We start from the raw sequence: 17,145 nt of genomic DNA, 5'->3' as shown, positions 1-17,145 counted from the left end.
TTTTAATTTCTTCATTCCCGAGCACCTTGAGATTTAGGCTATCTTTAGTTAAGTTGTACTGGTTTATTCAGGTGCCACAGGCATGAACGCCCTTAGCACCCAGCTGTAAGTATTTTAGTTAACAAGTTAAGCGAGTTAGTCCTCTCCACCAGCCCCAGCTAGATTTTGATCAGGAGAAAAACATTTCCCGCTCTTGCGAATTAAATAATAATCAGTATCCATCTGGGAAAGCTGTCAACAGTAGGAAATAATACATTCCATTTGTGGCATCCAGAAACTAGTCTCTTAGGCTTCATGGTATCGAAACTATGATATCCGGGTCGGTCCGTGTAATCGAGCATTCATCTCCCTGCCAACATATCAGGGAGTATCCACGCGCAATTGCTACAGAACAGGAAGAAACCTTGTGGCTATCTGTCAAGCAGTATGTCCCTATCGATAACCCTAACCCGAAGCCTGGGGATATAACCATCATAGGAGCTCATGCAAATGGCTTCCCAAAGGTTCGTGTTTACATTTAACCCCGTTACCACCGCCTGCTAGTATTTACAGCGCGGTGTTGCGCTCCTTGAATGAGGTATCTCCCATCTGACCGTGTAAAATCACAGGAATTATATGAGCCCCTGTGGGAGGAGCTCCTTTCCCGGGCAAAGCGCCACGGTTTCGGTATTAGGGGAATTTGGATAGCAGATGTAGCGCATCAGGGCAATAGCGGAGTGTCGAACGAGAATGTCCTGGGAAATGACCGTATGCTCTGCTAGTCATACCTCTTCCAGCTTCACAGTCGTGGGAATGAATAATTAATATTCCGAAACTGGAATACAGCTTCATGGTTTGATCACCCCAGGGACCTGCTACATTTCATCAACCTGAAGCGAGAGGAAATGCCCCGTCCAATCTTCGGCATCGGTCATAGTATGGGTGGTAACAACCTGTTCGTCGCCTCTTAATCAGCTATTTATACGCAGTACCATCTTCAAATATATAACTGACCGAAATCCCCCATCCTTAGAGTCAACCTAAGCCTCTTACACCCTCGACTCCTCACCTCCCTCATCCTCCTGGACCCTGTCATCTACCGCCCAGAAATAACCCCGCAAGACCACATCTTTCATAACAAACTTGAATCCAGCACAGCACCCGCCACAACCGTCGCCTCCAGCTACCGACGTGATATCTGGCCTTCCCGCGCTGCGGCCGCTGAAGCTGTCAAGAAAAGCCCATTCTACCAACACTGGGACCCTCGCGTCCTCGCCCTTTGGATCCAATACGGCCTCCGCGAACTCCCCACCGCCCTGTACCCTTCACCCCAATCATCCTCATCCTCCTCCTCCTCCCCCACCTCCACCACCTCCTCCTCCTCCTCCTCCTCATCATCATCATTGTCACCAATTTCACCAGCAAGCCACAGCGAAAATCCCGTAACCCTTACCACAACCCGGCACCAGGAAGTCTTCACATTCTCGCGCCCAAACTACGACCCAACCAACACGAAGCCCATAAATAGGCTCACGCACCCCGATCTCGCTCCCGGCATCACATACGCATTCCCATTCTACCGCCCCGAAGCTGCCCTAACTTTCGCCCGACTCCCTCATCTCCGTCCCTCAGTCCTATACGTCTTTGCGGACAAGTCAGATATGTGTCTCCCCCATCACTGCCAGGCTAAGCTGGACAACACAGGCATTGGGATTGGAGGGAGCGGCGGGGTGGCGGAGGGTCGTGTCAAGTCCGTTCTGCTGAAGGATGTGGGGCATTTGATTCCGATGGAGGCGGTGGCGGAGACGGCGGCCCACGCGGCCGAGTGGATTGGGAAGGAGATGGAGAGGTGGAGGAGGGAGGAAGGGGAGTTTAGACGGGAGTGGGAGAAGAAATCTAAGATTGAGAAGGCTACGATCGATGAGGAGTGGCGAGGACATGCTAAGCCACCAGTTAGGAATAATCAGTCGAATGGGGTTGGTGGAGTGGCCAGGGCTGACACAAAATTATGACACAATAGATGGGGTTTCTTCTTATATATATATCGTTTCATTGTTGAGGGTGTTTTTATAGGTGATTTTTCTCATTTGAGGCCTTGATAGATTTTTTCCAAATAATATATATTTTTATACCACATAAGACTCTGCACGTATGCATGTGATATCCCTTATTGGCACAATTCATATGCCATTTATTCCAATATCCATAATATTTCCAATTTCCCATCCTCAGCTAAGGAGTAAAGCCCATAATTTTAGATGCTCCCTAACTGACGCGAGGCCAAAGCTATCATCAGTACATGCGAAAGTCTAGTAATGTGTAATAATATGAAAACGTAAACGAAAGAGAAAAGAAGAAATGAAAAGGGGTACCAAAACCGACAGCCGGGTAGACCAAGTACACAAACCCCGTCTAATACAGATACATCATATATCACAGAACCGTGCATTTATATAGGGCCGACGTAACGCCGTTGCTGAGTGGTGGGGCAGTCCCCTTCATGCCTCCACAAACAAACACACACATACACACATACATACATACATATATATATATATATATATATATATATATATATAGCAAAAGAGTTAGAAAATAGGTCGGTCAGTATAAGGTGGGTAAAAAATGCCTAATTGATCTTCTTCGCCATACCATTATGATATGGTTTATGCGCCGCTGGTAACTTGGTCGAACCATTTGTGCTCCTCTTGCCCTGATTTGAAACGCGAACGACGTCCGGAAAACTATAAATGCGGGGCCATTGTAATTGATATTCTTCCTGGCGTCCATTCAGACAGTGACGTAGCCATATTCCCCAGACAATGTACATGTAGGCGCCAATTCCAGTCATAAGATGCCTGTTTTTAGCCGTTAGTGACTGCAAAAGAGGGAGAGGCATATATTTGCGATCATGGATTTTTTCGTTTTCACAAAAACAGATATGTAAATCAGGAGTTAGTACATACCACCAGCCGTGACCTTCCAATAGGATGCCCCAGGGCAGCCCGATCTTTCTTCGCCATCCGCGCAAGCGGGAGCAGAACACATTGTCCAGATTCCAGATCGCGAAGCCGCCCAAGAAGGTGGCGAGGCCGTAAGCCACCATAACCCACATAGTATGCAAGATCTTCAGGTCACGCATGTCTTCGTAGGAGTGAAGCTGTTGGTTTCGTTCCAGGCCTTTATTGCGCCACGATGGCCGCAGCGCAGCCTCCATGACCCACATGCTGCGAAGAAGAACAATAGCCGTGAGAAGAGCATAGGCGTTTTGGTGGAAGATTGGGTTTTGGATATAGTGGTAGTATAAAGTTATGACAATAGCAAGGGCCAGGAGGAATAGGGCTAGGAGTACGCGAGTTTTCGTAGGTTTGGAGTAGGAAAATGTGGCATAGCAGACTAAACAGGTTGTGTAGATCATAGAAAGCTCGTCGACGAGTTGCATGGGGTCTATGGTATTGTCAGTTATCTTATTACATAGATACTCGGGACGAAGTGCCCGCAGCGGTACGAATAAAATTTTTTGAGACGTACATTTCAGGGTAGCGTGGAAGAGGAAGCTGCCGAAGCCGACTGTGAGGTAACCAAGGAAGGCGCTCTGGAAAATTGAGTCGTGGCCATTCCTTCTACAACTCAGAAGGCCTTTGACGCCTAACCAGAGGAATAAACAATTCGTGAGCGCATTCACAAACTCAGCGAGATAGAAGCTCGCATAGTAATCCTGAAGGGCGACTGGAGTTAAAAAGCCGAAAATTCCAGAGGCATGTGACCCAAGGGGAAGAACACGACATACCTCTTCGCACCAGTTCAGTGTTGAAGTTATAGGGGCCCAGTACCCGGCCCGGGAAGGCGGATATGGAAAAATTGGATGCTGCTGCATAAATGACTATAAAAACAACCTATAAATAAGGTGATTGATGTAGTCGAGTATGCGCAGGGTTCCGGAGGTGGTGAGTGAGACCAGTACCCCAGATCATTCCACAGCGAGTGACGGAAGTAGAAGGAATACGATAATTTCTATCAACAAATATACTCCGATATATATATGGCTGTTTTAAAGAAGAAAATAAAGAAAGAAAATAAGCTGAGGAAACAGAAAGTAGTGGGTTGGATCTTGAACTAGTAGGAGTACTTAGTGCCCAAGAGGTAGTAGTAATTGGGTTATCGAGAAACTAGCAGGTGGGACGAATTCACACACCAGTGGACTTGGTAGCTGGCACTGAAACGAGCAGCAAGAGAACAGCAGACTATCAACCTGGATGTTCTGGATAGTCGTGGTGTCTCAGGCAGGGTTGTAGGTGTTTCGCTGGTCTGCCCTCCCAAGGTTAGTCATCAATCGCCGCTTCTGGCCAGTTCCTGCCCATTAGGGTTAGGGCAGCCCTGCAGAGCCCTAATTCACTTCCCTAGAGTCTCCTCGATGGTTCTTATCAGCTCTCACAACGAACGAGGAGGAAGAAGATTTTTATTGGGGAGGCCTATTATTAGGGATTTGAAAGGTTGTATTCCTGATACCGCCTCTTTCCCCAGCTGTGGTAGATATCGCTTCCGCTATTTCCCGCTCCGTTTGCACCGGCCTCTCCCTCCGCCGTCCAAGGAAATCTATCAGGACAGCCGAAAACCATAACAATATGAAGACGCCCATAAGAACAAAGTTCCACACCAGAGATCCTTTAGGTACATTTTCCTCGCCACCAACCAGCTGGAATCCGAGGCCAGAATTCGCCATGCCCAAAACTACAGCTACCCTCCCTAGCCATCTATGCATAACGCCAAAAATGCGGCTATTGACATATCCAGCCCTAGCTCTTCCAAAGTAATGGTGCTGTACAATACCCAGCGCAGGCTGAATGAACAGGATTATTCCTGTTGCAACTGATCCCACAATGACATGGGTGTGGAGTGGATTCCAGAATTCTAGATCGCTTGTCAAATTGATGCCCAGCGCTACGGCCATGATTGCCATGATTATGCCGATTGTTTGAATAAGCGCATGGATGTACGGTGCGATGCAAACTTTGATTCGGAGGTGCATCGATAACGAACCGATAGGGAAGAGGATCATGAATAATATGGTCATGAGAGCGCCGTGCAGTTCCCGCTTTTGTTCAAAGTTAATTGGTCGGCTAGTGTACGTGATGCTTTCAGGATCAGAGTCCCCCAAGCTGCGGCGGGTCACTGGAAGTGCTAGAATCGATTTTCGTTAGTGGATATGAACAGTTTGAAATGAAACTTATTTCCTGGTCTCTGCTCACTAAAACCCACGACACCTCCAACGCGAGTTGGAACACGAAACATGCCGTCTTGTAAACAGCACCGCTGGGTTTTGATGAGGTTCGGCAACGACGGTATAAGGACAAAGGCCAAAGTATTCAGTTAACCGGTAGCAAAAGTTGGCGCTTTGAAATACGGCGGGACGCTGAGGCCATAAAAGGACGCACTCTTAGAAATTGGAGGCGGATATGGAAATCATTGCTATGTTGATGGCCTCTCTTTTGGCATGTCGTCCTATAATATAAATTTAACAGCCGACCGCTTCGTTTGGTTCACGTTGGTAGTTGGTTGCGGATTGTGTCGATTGCCTGTCCGCTCTTTAAACCTACAACAGATTCTGAATTGGCTTTCACCAGGCAAACCGAACGGGATTGCATCGATGTTGGGTACGTTTTTTAATTCGTCCATGGCCGCGGGTCAGGCGAAACGAGGGCTTTGGGAACCGGGATTCTCTTCTTCATTACTAAACACCATAGTGGCCAACCATCCCGAAGAAAAATATAGTCGGCCCCTAATTTTTGGTTTCTTAAGCTTAAGGTATCGCGGGGTTGCGTGGAGGTGACGGGGTCAATCAATCGCTTCCAACTGAGGCATTAATACGATCTAAGACTTCGCTTTGTTCTTGTTATCGAAGCCACGTTGTTAAATCGCTCCAATAAGAATTAATAAATGATATAAAGCGGAGGAAAACCGGTTTGAAGGTGTCTCATAGGGCTGGTTTCTCCTTCAGAAGTTTCAGTAAAAACCCGGGATCCAGCGACGGTATTTCCACCATAGACTGGTTCCCCTGATACCAGAGAACCATAGGGATAAATGTGGTAAAGTGCCTCGTGTTGATTCCCTCATCTATCTATGGTATTTGTAAGATTCACCACGGAACTCATCAAATAAAGTGTTGGCCCTAGGCTGCCTATCACGGACTAGCGCACCGCACATATATGCCTCAGCTGCCGACATGCTAATACAACCACTTATAGACGTCCCACATTAAGCAGGACGTCTGAATCATGTGATATGAATTTATTCGTCATGTGATCTCTCCCGACCCGCGAAGACATTTCTTTTTCCAGGTGAAGTATTTCATATTTGGAGCTTTATTCCAAAGCAAAAGATTCCACTGATGAATCGGCAACCTCACGTTCATCGTATTTTATCCAATTAATATCCATTCAACACACCCTGGGCGCTCGTCCATCGCCACCCATCCCACCCTAAATCAAAATGTCTATCCCTCCAGAAGCTCTTCAAAAGGTGCTCACCGTTCCGGATATTTACGTACCATGATTGCCATTCTGACATGTCATGGATTTCCTGAAAACATAGCTCGTACAAGAAATCGAATCCCGAGCGGTCGCAACACAGCAACAGATCAATATTGTCAGATCGCAAATTACAGGGAAGCAGCGGGAATTGCGCCTGTTAGAACTCACATCGAACGAAATTAGCCAGTTACCCAAGGAAACAAATGTATACGAGGGGGTTGGGAAAATGTGTGATGTGTTTTATTCCCCGCGGTCTCGTTTTTAAATCTTCATCCCTTTGCTCTTCCCCCTTTACCTGCGCTCTTAAATATAAGACACGAAACGGAATTAGAGAAAGAAATATTACTGACATTGTCATTTTTGGGCTTTCCTAGGTTTGTCGCAAACCCGATCACGAACGTGAATAAACGGCTATCGGCGGAAAAAGGAGAATTGAAAACCGCAATATCCAATCTAGAAAAGAAGCTCCATTATTTGGAAACGACACATAAAAATAGCCGGCAACATATGGACCAGATATTCAAGACTGGTGGCAAGGCATGACTGATAAATGTGAAAATGGGGTTAAGGCTGAGATATGCTGTGCTTATTCGAATGTATACCAAGGAATCGTCCGCTGGCCGTTGGAGGTTGGTAATTCATTTTGACTAGCTACCCAGCTCAGATGAGCGCTGATGAGAACGGTCTTTGTCGGTTTTTCATACCATCAAATTATGGATATGGATATGGGGCAAACCCCATCGCAGGTCGACCGCATATATGTGTGAGATTGTTGTTCTCTTGGTCATTTTGACACGACTCAATGGCCATGTTGGTGCAAACGTTATGACGCCATGAACGGAAGACAAGCGCGGCTCGTGGTATGATATGATCTTCTACATACAAATATCTTAGGGGAATGAAAAATAATCCCCAAGCCTAATTGCATTGGAGTTACATGCAGGCGTCTACCGCGAATATCTGATCTGATCCTTGGTCATTGAAACGTTATTGCTATAACTCCCGGATTTGGTATTCCTAACTAAATCGAGAGAAATTGTAAATGCCCCTGTTTCTTCTCATAAATACGCCCGCTAAAATATTCCTCCTCTATAAACAGTCAGACTCCTCATCGACTCACTCATGTTAAATTTCCAGGACCGTGTTATAGTCTAAGATTTTCAAAAACCAAGATAGTTATTAGCACCGGTGAATGTCGCGATATGATTGGGCGGGAGATTACAGGCCGGGTTATTTATTGTACGAATGTGTCGAGTAGAGGGTGAGAATGCGCTGCTGTTACGTTCTTCACTGAATTTTCTCGTCACTCCAAATCAGCCTCACCATCAAACATATGGATGTTTGCGGAATAGGTATTCACAACGAATGTTTGTTTGCATGATCATCCCATGCCAAACACGAGTTTTCTAGTTGATTTCTGCGACAGCCACGCGGAAGTGCCGTCAGGGCCCAAGTAGGAAATTTAACAAGACCGCCGCTGAGAGCAATGGGATATCGTAAGAACCCACACAGCGTATGTACAGCAGTGGGTATCTGGCAACCCCTCAGGCACCATATACGGTGGAGACTGACAGGCTGGGCTCTAGATTCTCATCAACATGCCATTCAATGTCAAGAAGAGATTCCGCAGAATGGACAGGGAATTCGTCAATTTAGATCGCATTTATAGTAGTGGTATTTAATTCCAGAAATATCACGTTATATGATGAATTGAAAGTATGTTTCGGTGCTCTTTGCTCCCGTAAACGCGTGAACAGGCCATAAACTAATAACCATATGAAGAGCGGAAAAAAAGAAGATAGGAGCGCGCGTATTCACAGATTGGACTATCTAGACACATCATCAAAAGTGACTTGGAAAGTAATGAAAAATAGCCATTAATACAAGAATATCATGCATTGAAAACAAAACATCTGCATATCTGCCCAATGGCCGGGGTGTTATGAGTAAAACTGATATGATCTGTTGTCAGCGGCCCATTTATCGATACTATGCATTGGCAACGCGGCGGTTAATCATTTTTGTTGAATAAGTTAGTTGCCGTCGATAACTGATGCTTTGGACAACCTGTAAAACGGGGAGCGCCCAGTTGTTGATTTGGGGTAACTTATGGGAAGCATGCAAAACAAACTTTCGAAGCTTAGTAGGCAAGGGAGGATTGTCAACCATCAAAAAACCCTTCCTGAGCCCGAATATTCCCAGTTTGGGCCAGGGAAATACCTAAAAATTCTGCAGAAAAGAGAGCATCCTATCCCGACGGGACAGCCTGCGGGTGCTTCCAACCGTTGCATCTGCCAATCACCAGCAACAGAAACAGGCTTTAGTTCCTCTTTCAAGCATGACTGACCACCAGGCTCCTCGTCCAATATGAATGATACTCCCGCTTCTATAAGACTCTCCCGGCATTTGCTGGGCAGGGACGGCGCACCCGCATGAGGCAGCCTAGGTTATAAATTATTTGACAGATTGGAGGCTGAAAAGCCAAGGCATCTTCTCCACCAAGTATTCGATACTAATATTAAGTGGCGGCGTTATGATTCCTCTCTGGGCGACCAGCCCACAAATCAGTTGCAAGAGACCCCCACTAAGCCCCCGTACTGGTCACTGTCGCTAGAGTGCTGCACTTCATCGGCGCCATGCAACTTTTGCCCAAAGGTGGAGCGAACGTGATAGATACCCTTCGAAGCCTGGTCGGTTTAAACAAATCAGCAGCTGATTTGGCCTCGCTGCTACCGGTGCTGGCCCAATCCTCCTCACCGACATAAACAGCTTACCACCTGCTTCACCTAGAATTCTATACGTCGCCTTGCAACTTATTCTTCGTCTTTCAAAAAACAAACTTTTCGCCTCTGGTTGGGCCTCTTGGGATTGTGTGACCTATTTGATGGCACGCATTTAATTCAACTCCTATCATAGTCCATACCTGATCGTTCGGTCTTCAAAAGTCAACGTGAGACGACTCACAAACCACCGTTCATATATAATTCAAGCTCTGGTTTTCAAGCAGGACATATGTAACGAACCCCCTGTCAAACCACCAGGTTCGTTCATCGATGCACATCCCATAAAAGAAAGTATCCCGTTAAGCTACTGGCAAGGGTAGAATCATAAGTAGCCTGCCACGTTTACTTCCATTCCTCTTGATCAAGTTCTGTCTAAGCGCCTATCCTCTCTACCTGTCCCGTTACGAAGTGGAATTTTACCCCGCCTTTCAACGAAAGCGCTTGTTTTTCCTTCATCATTTTTGTTCACCCTACAAAATCCAACCAGCTTGAAAATTGTCCAGATTACCACTTTGCTTTCTTCACCGTGAATTAGAGACTTCTTGTCAATATTTTCATTCCTGTCCCTTGTTACCGTTGGAGGAAGAGAGGAACTGCCAGAGGGGGTAGTCACTTGACCATCGATCAGAAGTTGGCACGCCTAGTCCAGGACGAGGGCTTCCAAACATGGCACCACCCCATATCGTCTTCGGCGGCGGTGTCTCTTCATACTCTTCCTCGGACGATGACTCGTTCGTGGTCCGTTCACACTCCAGAGTACGCCGACATTCTCGCCCAAGAGTGGTTAGAGAGAACTTAGAAGTTCCGAGACGTGGTCGTGTTCGTGCTTCGTCGGTAGGACCCCAGGGTAGAGATGGCAACATTTTCATCGTGAATGAAGCTCGCTCCCCAAGCCGCGAACGCTCCCATTCCCATGTCCGTGCGAGACCAAAACTGTTCGCGGAAGATGAAGCCCTTATAGACCTAGACGAACAGATGGAACAACTGCGCCGCCATCGGAGGCCACGATCCCGTTCCTCCCATTCCCCACGTTTGGATATTGAGGAGCACCTGCGGCTGGATAGACTGAGACTATTGGAAAGACGTGAAGAAGCCGCGATGGAGGAACGGAACAGAAAATTGGACGAACAACTACTAGAGTTACAGAGGGAGCGAGATACGCGAATTCGGGAGAGGGAACGGGAGTTAGACCGTGAGAGAGACCGTGTGAGAGATCGAGAGAGTAGAGATCGGCGGGGCCGCCACGGAGATCATAGCGTGTCTCGCCGGGATATCGAAAATGAATTACAGATAGAGAGACTACTCCAGATGCAGCACGATCTAGAAGCCCAGAGATACATCGACGACCAACTTATTGTAAGACGTGCACAAGCTAGAGAAGAGGAAGAAGCAGAAAAAGAGCATGAAAAGCGAATCCGCGAGAAGATAGAGACTGAGCGAACCCGGAAGGAGGCCGAAGAGGCCGAACGTCGAGAGTACGAAGCTAAATTAAAGAAGCAAGCAGTCGACGAATACAACAGGATTGAAGCGGAAAAAAAACAAAAGGAAAAGAAGGACAAAGAAAAAGCAGACAGGGAGTTCGAAGAACGTGCTAGGGCGACGCTTGCAAAGTCTGGTTATACCGACGATCAAATCACATCCATACTCAAGGGAGAAGAGAAGCCGAAGTCTCATGCTCATCCAGCCATAAAGCCTACGTTTATCAAGGTGCGCTATCCCTCCGTGTTTTTCCAACGAAGGAACCTGGTCCCCTTTCTTTGCCCTTTGTTCTTGTTTTGTATTTCACCCCAGGTTCACAATTTGCCTTTAGGTCTCTTCCCTACATATCTCACCGGAAACATTAGATTTTTTCCATATACCATGGGAATGGGATGATGTGAGTGCCCCTGTTTATTGCTTCTCAGCTCCCTCGCTTGCCCTTTTTAAATTCGTTCCGCACATGAAGAAAGGCCCGCTAACTTAGTCCTCTTTCCCGAAAACATCACAGCGTGACAAGGAATTCATTCTTATCAAACGCTGGATTACAGACGATGAGCAGGAGGAGCTCTTCGAGCACACAAAAGCACTACGTCATGGGCAAAAACTTCTGATTGCCCCCGCTCCCCCACAGCCACAAGTGGGTGTCAGAGTTCGGGATCGGGATGAAATGTATTTGGTTCGAACACGGAAGAAGTCGCCACGGCGAGCGAGTGGTTGGGGACTGTGGTAAAAAGCCATATCCCACTTATATCTGTTGTGATGCGGTCTGGCCGAACTTCTTCCGTCCGTTTCACCCGATCCTTATCCTCGCGGTCACGTCTCCAGACATTGCGGACGTGCATATCTTGGTTCCTATTCCCTTCTCTTACTTGGCCCTTCACTATCCTGTTGGTGCTTTCGTCTTTTCTAGCTTCACTTTGTTATAGTGTTGACCGCTGATATTCGAATTGTTTGATAAATTATTTGTCATTTATCTTACACCACCCCCTCGCCCCTCCCCCTTTCCTCCTTTACCTCTTATGCAACGAGTATACTCTCCATATTTTGCAACGACTTTTCCAGTATCTGCTCTTATACAAAATTTGCTTCCAAATGGCTCCCAGGTGCGTAACGAAGAACTTTTTTCTTTTCTAGAATTTATCAAGCGGTGCTATTACCTGTGTTGTAAAATCTAAACAAGTTTTTTTCTTGTCAATCGCTCCCTTCCATCTATCGCTTCAGTGGCCGGTCGACTAGACAAATAAGTCCTTTGTTTCCCAAGCCTTCCTTCCAGGGATGTTGCCGCTTCAGAACCCAATAGTTCTCAGAGTAAAAAATGTTGAAGAAACCATTAGTTTCCCCTACGGTGGGAAGGTCTATATGTATATATATATTTACCCGAACTGCATGCTGCTGCTATAAAAACCCAGATATTTGAGCTAAGCATCAAAAGGCATCATGTATTCGAATTTGCATTCCTCACAAAAGTCCGGTTGCCATTGCACTGTACTTACCTCTCTCGGGATTCCTTCGTCTTCCGAAAACCATGTTTCTGACACCGCTCTGCCGGGCAACACCCTGCATGCAGCGAGGATATTTTTAGATTGATCAAGGGACATGCACCACGTGACATTATTAAATCATGCACAACCTCTCCCATGCTGAGAGTTCTCAACCTATCTCACTCTCTCTTTTATCAGGTTTCCGTGCTACACTATCCCCTCGTCTGGCCGCCAGGACACAATTAGTGTATTTTTAGTGTGTATATTAGTGTATTAAATACATGGAAACTACTGAATAATATGAGGCATCAAACTGTATTAATGTGTTTTAGTGTAATTTATGTAATCTATTTGATCTAACTTATTACACACTTTAATTTCCTTGGCCACCCTTTGGGTACCTAGGTAAGATTGATATGACCAAGCAGGGAAACCATACTGCTAATTATTAATAGTTAATATGTCCTGTTCAATTCCCCCATCTAATATTTTAAAATAGTCATTTTTAATTCAAATTCTATGCGATACATTTAAATAATTCTTTGTCAACTCAACAGGATAATTCAAGCACCCTCCAAAAGCTCTAAAAATCATTGCTCGGTACAAATACCAATATTGGAATAATAAAATATCGTCGACTGGTTACAGTTAAAGCCAACATCGATTACTATTCAGCAGCCCTGCGAAATGAATAATATTGACAGTAGGGCTTATCCGTAGCTTCGTAAAGGACTACGGAGTAAATGACTTTATTGAAATCACTCAGGATCAGCAGCAGGATACCAATTTAACAGCTTACACGGATCGGATTGAAAGAAGGGGCAAAAGATAGAATAGATATGTTCGATTTGGTCAAGACAAGAGGGAGTACATGAAGCGCTGAAAATTGTGAACCGTATCAACGTAAGATATACCGTTGGTAACAGCCAGCAAACGATGCTAAAATAGTGAGAGTCCACGGCTTCTCAGTATCCTTGTCAATAAACAGTGAGATTGGATTTTATAGCTATGGGCTGATTGTTGTGTCACCACGAACATCTACTGGACTTTGCGATTTGATAAACCATGCCACCCTGGTTATGTCTCGTTCATGTGTTTTAGATAAAAGGAAGAGTAATATTAATAGTAGCGATGTTATCTAAAACCATCACTTCCAAAAACGCCGGTTGGAATGCTTATCCTATGATACAGTAGAATTTCCAGAACAAGAAGAGTATTAACCGCCCAAATGCCATCCGTTTCACTCACCCATGGTCCAAAAGTAAAGCCATTAGGGAAACGCAATATATCCAAATGAATCATATACCAAGAAATGCCATGAAATTGTTGATTTTGTAGAACAAGACAGTAGTCAAGTTATGGCGTTAATTGCTCGATATTATCCTGATCTGGCCACCTCTTTTCGGCTTTTAGGATCAGTTCTTCATATACAGTCCATGCAAGCGCAGAGCTAATTGCTTTGCGGCCCATGCGCAAACCCAAGCCCCCGAAAAGGCTCCGCACTCCGTCTTCACGGAGCACTAGCCGCACCGCGTGGGCCATATTGCGATACTTGTTCGGCATCAGCTGCAACCGTGTCTTAACCACATCGAATGGGTTCGTGATGCTGGTCGCCAAGCCTGCAGCCAGCGCACCGGAGACAAAATTAACCGATATGGACGAGGTAACAAGCTGCTTTTCCGAGTTATCCTCGCGAGCCGGCTCGTCGGAGAGCGGCCGTGCCGTCGTCAATCCACCGAAGTTCAATGCATTAAGATTCTTCTTCGATTGCTCGTAAAATACAACATAGAGACCAGCATACGGCGCATCACGAATCGCCGTTGCGCCAAAACCGGAAAATAAGCCTCTGAAACCTTCTGAACGCACAATATCCCGCCCAGCACCCCAAATGCTACGGTAGGCGTAATAATCTGATTCATAGCGAACTTTTATGACAGTAACAGGCATCATGATGAACCCTGCCGCAGTTCTTGCCATGGCTCCGGTAAGGAGGTTTGCTGTATGAGAGAGTTTCGGAAGCGCGGATGTGCGCGTGCGCTTGTCATCGCGATCACCATGGAGAGGGACTAATGCGCCCTGGTTTGCTATACATTGCCTTAATGCATTTAAGCTAGAAAAGTATAGAGCGGAGCCAAATCCCGTTCGAAGTGCTGAGGGTAGTGTCCCTCGCCAGAGACCTCGGATAGGCTGCGGTGATGCAAGGATTTTGCGAATGGTGAAAAGGAGTGCAGAGGTTTGGTGTGCCTGTTGGATTCTAGTCTTCAGAAGGTCTGCAGGTTGGAGGAGAATGGCAGAAGAGAGCCCGGAAGCCAGGCCAGCAATGAAATGGAATTTTGGCTTTGAGGCTTAATCCCCAGTCAGCAAAGGTTTCAGAAGTGCTGAAGTTGGGACTGCACTATGCGGAACTTACAAGTCGAAATCTTCAGACGGGCACCGTTTGTGTAGCCATCAGACATATCTGCTGTCGCGAGCATAGGTAGGGTAAGCCAGATCAAACTATGGTCACTGGACGAATCACAGTGATTAATTATATATTTTTGTACCAGTAGCCATTGTGATATATAGGAAATCTGAAGGCTGAGTCAGAGCGCCATGTAAGGATGTCATTTGATAAGGCACTCTCTGGCCGCCTTTCTAGGGTGATCTTCTGCGAATCTTCCAACGGACTTCCTTGTTGCTCATGATGAAACTGGCTGGTGTCCACGTCCACGTGACGTAGTTAACGGGCCAAAGATCGGACCGGAGGTTAGCTCCGGGATTGGCACACTGCGGAAGTTGGCGGGCTCATTCATTACGCAGTTCCAATGTTTTTATGCGTGGGGGTCCCGAGACGAACGGACTGGGATTTAATTGTTTAACCATATATGTTGCCGAACCGCCCTCAGCGCTGGCCAAGTTGACTCCATGGTGAATGCGCCTGGAGGGTGAAAAGGTTTGGCGACATTGAGGATGAGATCGCCCACAAAACTCAAGCTTATTAAAGTGTTTAAGGCATTAGAATTGCCATTGATACTCGGTGTGTACTATGACCACAGGCCGTGTGTTTGAAGCTGTATGTTTCTTGACCCTCTTGACTTGTTCCTCGGCCAAGGCCGTTTGCCAGAGCCCCCCGAATACACATTACATTAGCTTTAGACTCAACTGTATATAAGCCTCACTTGAATACCCTCCAGCATGATGCTAGCCTGCCATTCTGGAATATATATTTCAAACTTCTTGTGAATGAAAGTGCATCATGTATTATCAAAACCGAATGACCAAGGTATTTGATAATCTTCATCTTATTTATTGTATCCCTGGTTGAGCATATTGATCCCTATTTCAATTCCTGATGATTCGCAAAGACCTACATGAACGGGATTTGATGTTTCAATCATTTACTGAGACCTTTTTCACAATGGAGTGAACATAACGGTTTGAAACCAAGTGTGTTGAGAACCAAAGTGAAACATGTTAATATCTCAGATCCTCTTCTCTACTGACTTCCTTGCCACTGGCGGATTATACATGCAGATAATCAGAAACAAGAACCTTCGCCGAACAAGGAATATTATTAATATCACAATTCATGACAGTAGATGAAAAATTATAAAATAAAGAAGAGGAATGGAGAATGATCGATGGAAATTCAAGCCACTCATTGAGCGTCCTGATCATGTTGCGCAATACCATTTCTTTTCCACTACTTCAGAAGTTCCCAGCCATTGTCCACTAGTGCCAACTGTCAAAGACACCAAATCACAAAAGCATGGTCAAATATTCGCACCCTTTTCACGTGCTGAAATCCACGTTGAATTGGTTCCCAACAAGTGATTGGACACGCAGATAAGAGCTACAGGGCCGGCCGGCAGAATGGTATGGTAACTAGAAGGCACACAGACTAAATACGAGCCCATAGTGGTCAGAAATCTTCTGAAATACTGTCGCTGATGCCTCGAAGTAGAAAAGCGGTCTGATTCAATTTGCTCCGATTACGCAAATGGACTTAGTCAATAAACCTCTACAACGAGATAAGTTGCTTCAAGCGAAGCAGACCTAACTGCCTGATACCGAGGGAGAGGTGGCGCAGTGCCTAACAACAGCCAGTTCTGAATCATGCAAAAAATTAGCTCTCAACCACTATCAAATGCTCAGATCTATCTCCGACGCTTGACCGATCAGAGCTCCAAAGCAAAATGGCGTAGGGAGGCTCTATTTAAGTAAACTATGTCTGAAACTACACTGAGAGCAGTTATCTAATTCAGTAATCCCCCTTTAACGATACCGATGACCCGCATTAGGCCAGATGACCTTGAAAGAAAGATGCCACGTCCACACGTAAGCGGTCGCAGGCTCTCTCGCTCGTGAGGAAAGCTTTACGTCACATGAAGGAATGGTTCTAGAAACAAGACTATGGCATCCCTCTTCTTTTACTAAATTAACTATTGACCAAACAGTTCAGTCTCTCTGTCATGGAGTAGTTAGTAGAGGCGGACACTTTTCGAATAAAGTTGTTGTGACCACGTGATGTTCATCCTGTCGGCCAGATCATTATTGGTTCGAGCCTGGTTATTGCCTAAAGCTTAATCAAGCTTATTCCAACAACCAGGAACATTCAAAAAACAAAAATGACGACATTTGGTAATCCTCATGCTATCACCAGAAATCTCTCCTCCTCCTTATAAAATAGATTTTGTACTAATTGCTTTGAAGAATCATAGGAGATTGATAGGACATTTGAATCCTCTCAACACAGTAACCCAAAATAATGTATTTATTTTATTATTTCAAACAAGCCGGAATCGCTCGCTTGCGCTCGCTTACTCTGCTTGAAAAACACATCATTTAATCCCTTAGATAAACATAATGAGATATATAAACAGCTGTATATAATTTATATAAATGAAAAAGAGA

General features: G+C 45.7%; 8 protein-coding genes across 8 annotated transcripts; 4 read left to right on the top strand and 4 right to left on the bottom strand.

The window, feature by feature from the left end:
• Positions 1–82: 82 nt before the first annotated feature.
• On the top strand, positions 83–1,991 carry HCAG_06126 (conserved hypothetical protein; the record flags this gene model as incomplete). Its single annotated transcript, XM_001538471.1, has 5 exons — positions 83–105; positions 365–503; positions 609–747; positions 826–934; positions 1,013–1,991. 5 exons carry the CDS (start codon positions 83–85, stop codon positions 1,989–1,991), a joined length of 1,389 nt encoding a protein of 462 aa, XP_001538521.1.
• Positions 1,992–2,608: 617 nt separating this feature from the next.
• On the bottom strand, positions 2,609–3,856 carry HCAG_06125 (conserved hypothetical protein; the record flags this gene model as incomplete). The annotated part of the gene is made up of 4 exons (XM_001538470.1): positions 2,609–2,837; positions 2,946–3,426; positions 3,511–3,574; positions 3,770–3,856. 4 exons carry the CDS (start codon positions 3,854–3,856, stop codon positions 2,609–2,611), a joined length of 861 nt encoding a protein of 286 aa, XP_001538520.1.
• Positions 3,857–4,438: 582 nt separating this feature from the next.
• HCAG_06124 (predicted protein) lies at positions 4,439–4,930 on the bottom strand (the record flags this gene model as incomplete). Its single annotated transcript, XM_001538469.1, has 1 exon — positions 4,439–4,930. The coding sequence occupies one exon, from the start codon at positions 4,928–4,930 to the stop codon at positions 4,439–4,441; it is 492 nt and encodes a 163-aa protein (XP_001538519.1).
• A 339-nt stretch (positions 4,931–5,269) lies between these two features.
• On the top strand, positions 5,270–7,052 carry HCAG_06123 (predicted protein; the record flags this gene model as incomplete). The annotated part of the gene is made up of 6 exons (XM_001538468.1): positions 5,270–5,341; positions 5,604–5,633; positions 5,752–5,805; positions 6,225–6,245; positions 6,571–6,737; positions 6,884–7,052. 6 exons carry the CDS (start codon positions 5,270–5,272, stop codon positions 7,050–7,052), a joined length of 513 nt encoding a protein of 170 aa, XP_001538518.1.
• Positions 7,053–10,600: 3,548 nt separating this feature from the next.
• Positions 10,601–11,501, top strand: HCAG_06122 (predicted protein; the record flags this gene model as incomplete). Its single annotated transcript, XM_001538467.1, has 3 exons — positions 10,601–10,999; positions 11,103–11,168; positions 11,280–11,501. 3 exons carry the CDS (start codon positions 10,601–10,603, stop codon positions 11,499–11,501), a joined length of 687 nt encoding a protein of 228 aa, XP_001538517.1.
• A 479-nt stretch (positions 11,502–11,980) lies between these two features.
• Positions 11,981–12,298, bottom strand: HCAG_06121 (predicted protein; the record flags this gene model as incomplete). The annotated part of the gene is made up of 2 exons (XM_001538466.1): positions 11,981–12,126; positions 12,265–12,298. 2 exons carry the CDS (start codon positions 12,296–12,298, stop codon positions 11,981–11,983), a joined length of 180 nt encoding a protein of 59 aa, XP_001538516.1.
• Positions 12,299–13,608: 1,310 nt separating this feature from the next.
• On the bottom strand, positions 13,609–14,726 carry HCAG_06120 (predicted protein; the record flags this gene model as incomplete). The annotated part of the gene is made up of 2 exons (XM_001538465.1): positions 13,609–14,597; positions 14,663–14,726. The coding sequence occupies 2 exons, from the start codon at positions 14,724–14,726 to the stop codon at positions 13,609–13,611; spliced, it is 1,053 nt and encodes a 350-aa protein (XP_001538515.1).
• Positions 14,727–16,347: 1,621 nt separating this feature from the next.
• Positions 16,348–16,712, top strand: HCAG_06119 (predicted protein; the record flags this gene model as incomplete). The annotated part of the gene is made up of 3 exons (XM_001538464.1): positions 16,348–16,451; positions 16,533–16,569; positions 16,689–16,712. The coding sequence occupies 3 exons, from the start codon at positions 16,348–16,350 to the stop codon at positions 16,710–16,712; spliced, it is 165 nt and encodes a 54-aa protein (XP_001538514.1).
• Between the last annotated feature and the right edge of the window lie 433 nt (positions 16,713–17,145).

Source organism: Histoplasma capsulatum, genomic scaffold, assembly GCF_000149585.1.
Source record: "Histoplasma capsulatum NAm1 scaffold_7 genomic scaffold, whole genome shotgun sequence".
NCBI classification, from domain to species: domain Eukaryota; kingdom Fungi; phylum Ascomycota; class Eurotiomycetes; order Onygenales; family Ajellomycetaceae; genus Histoplasma; species Histoplasma mississippiense.
The sequence above is the reverse complement of the archived record's forward strand: the minus strand, read 5'-3'. Positions and strand labels throughout refer to the sequence as shown.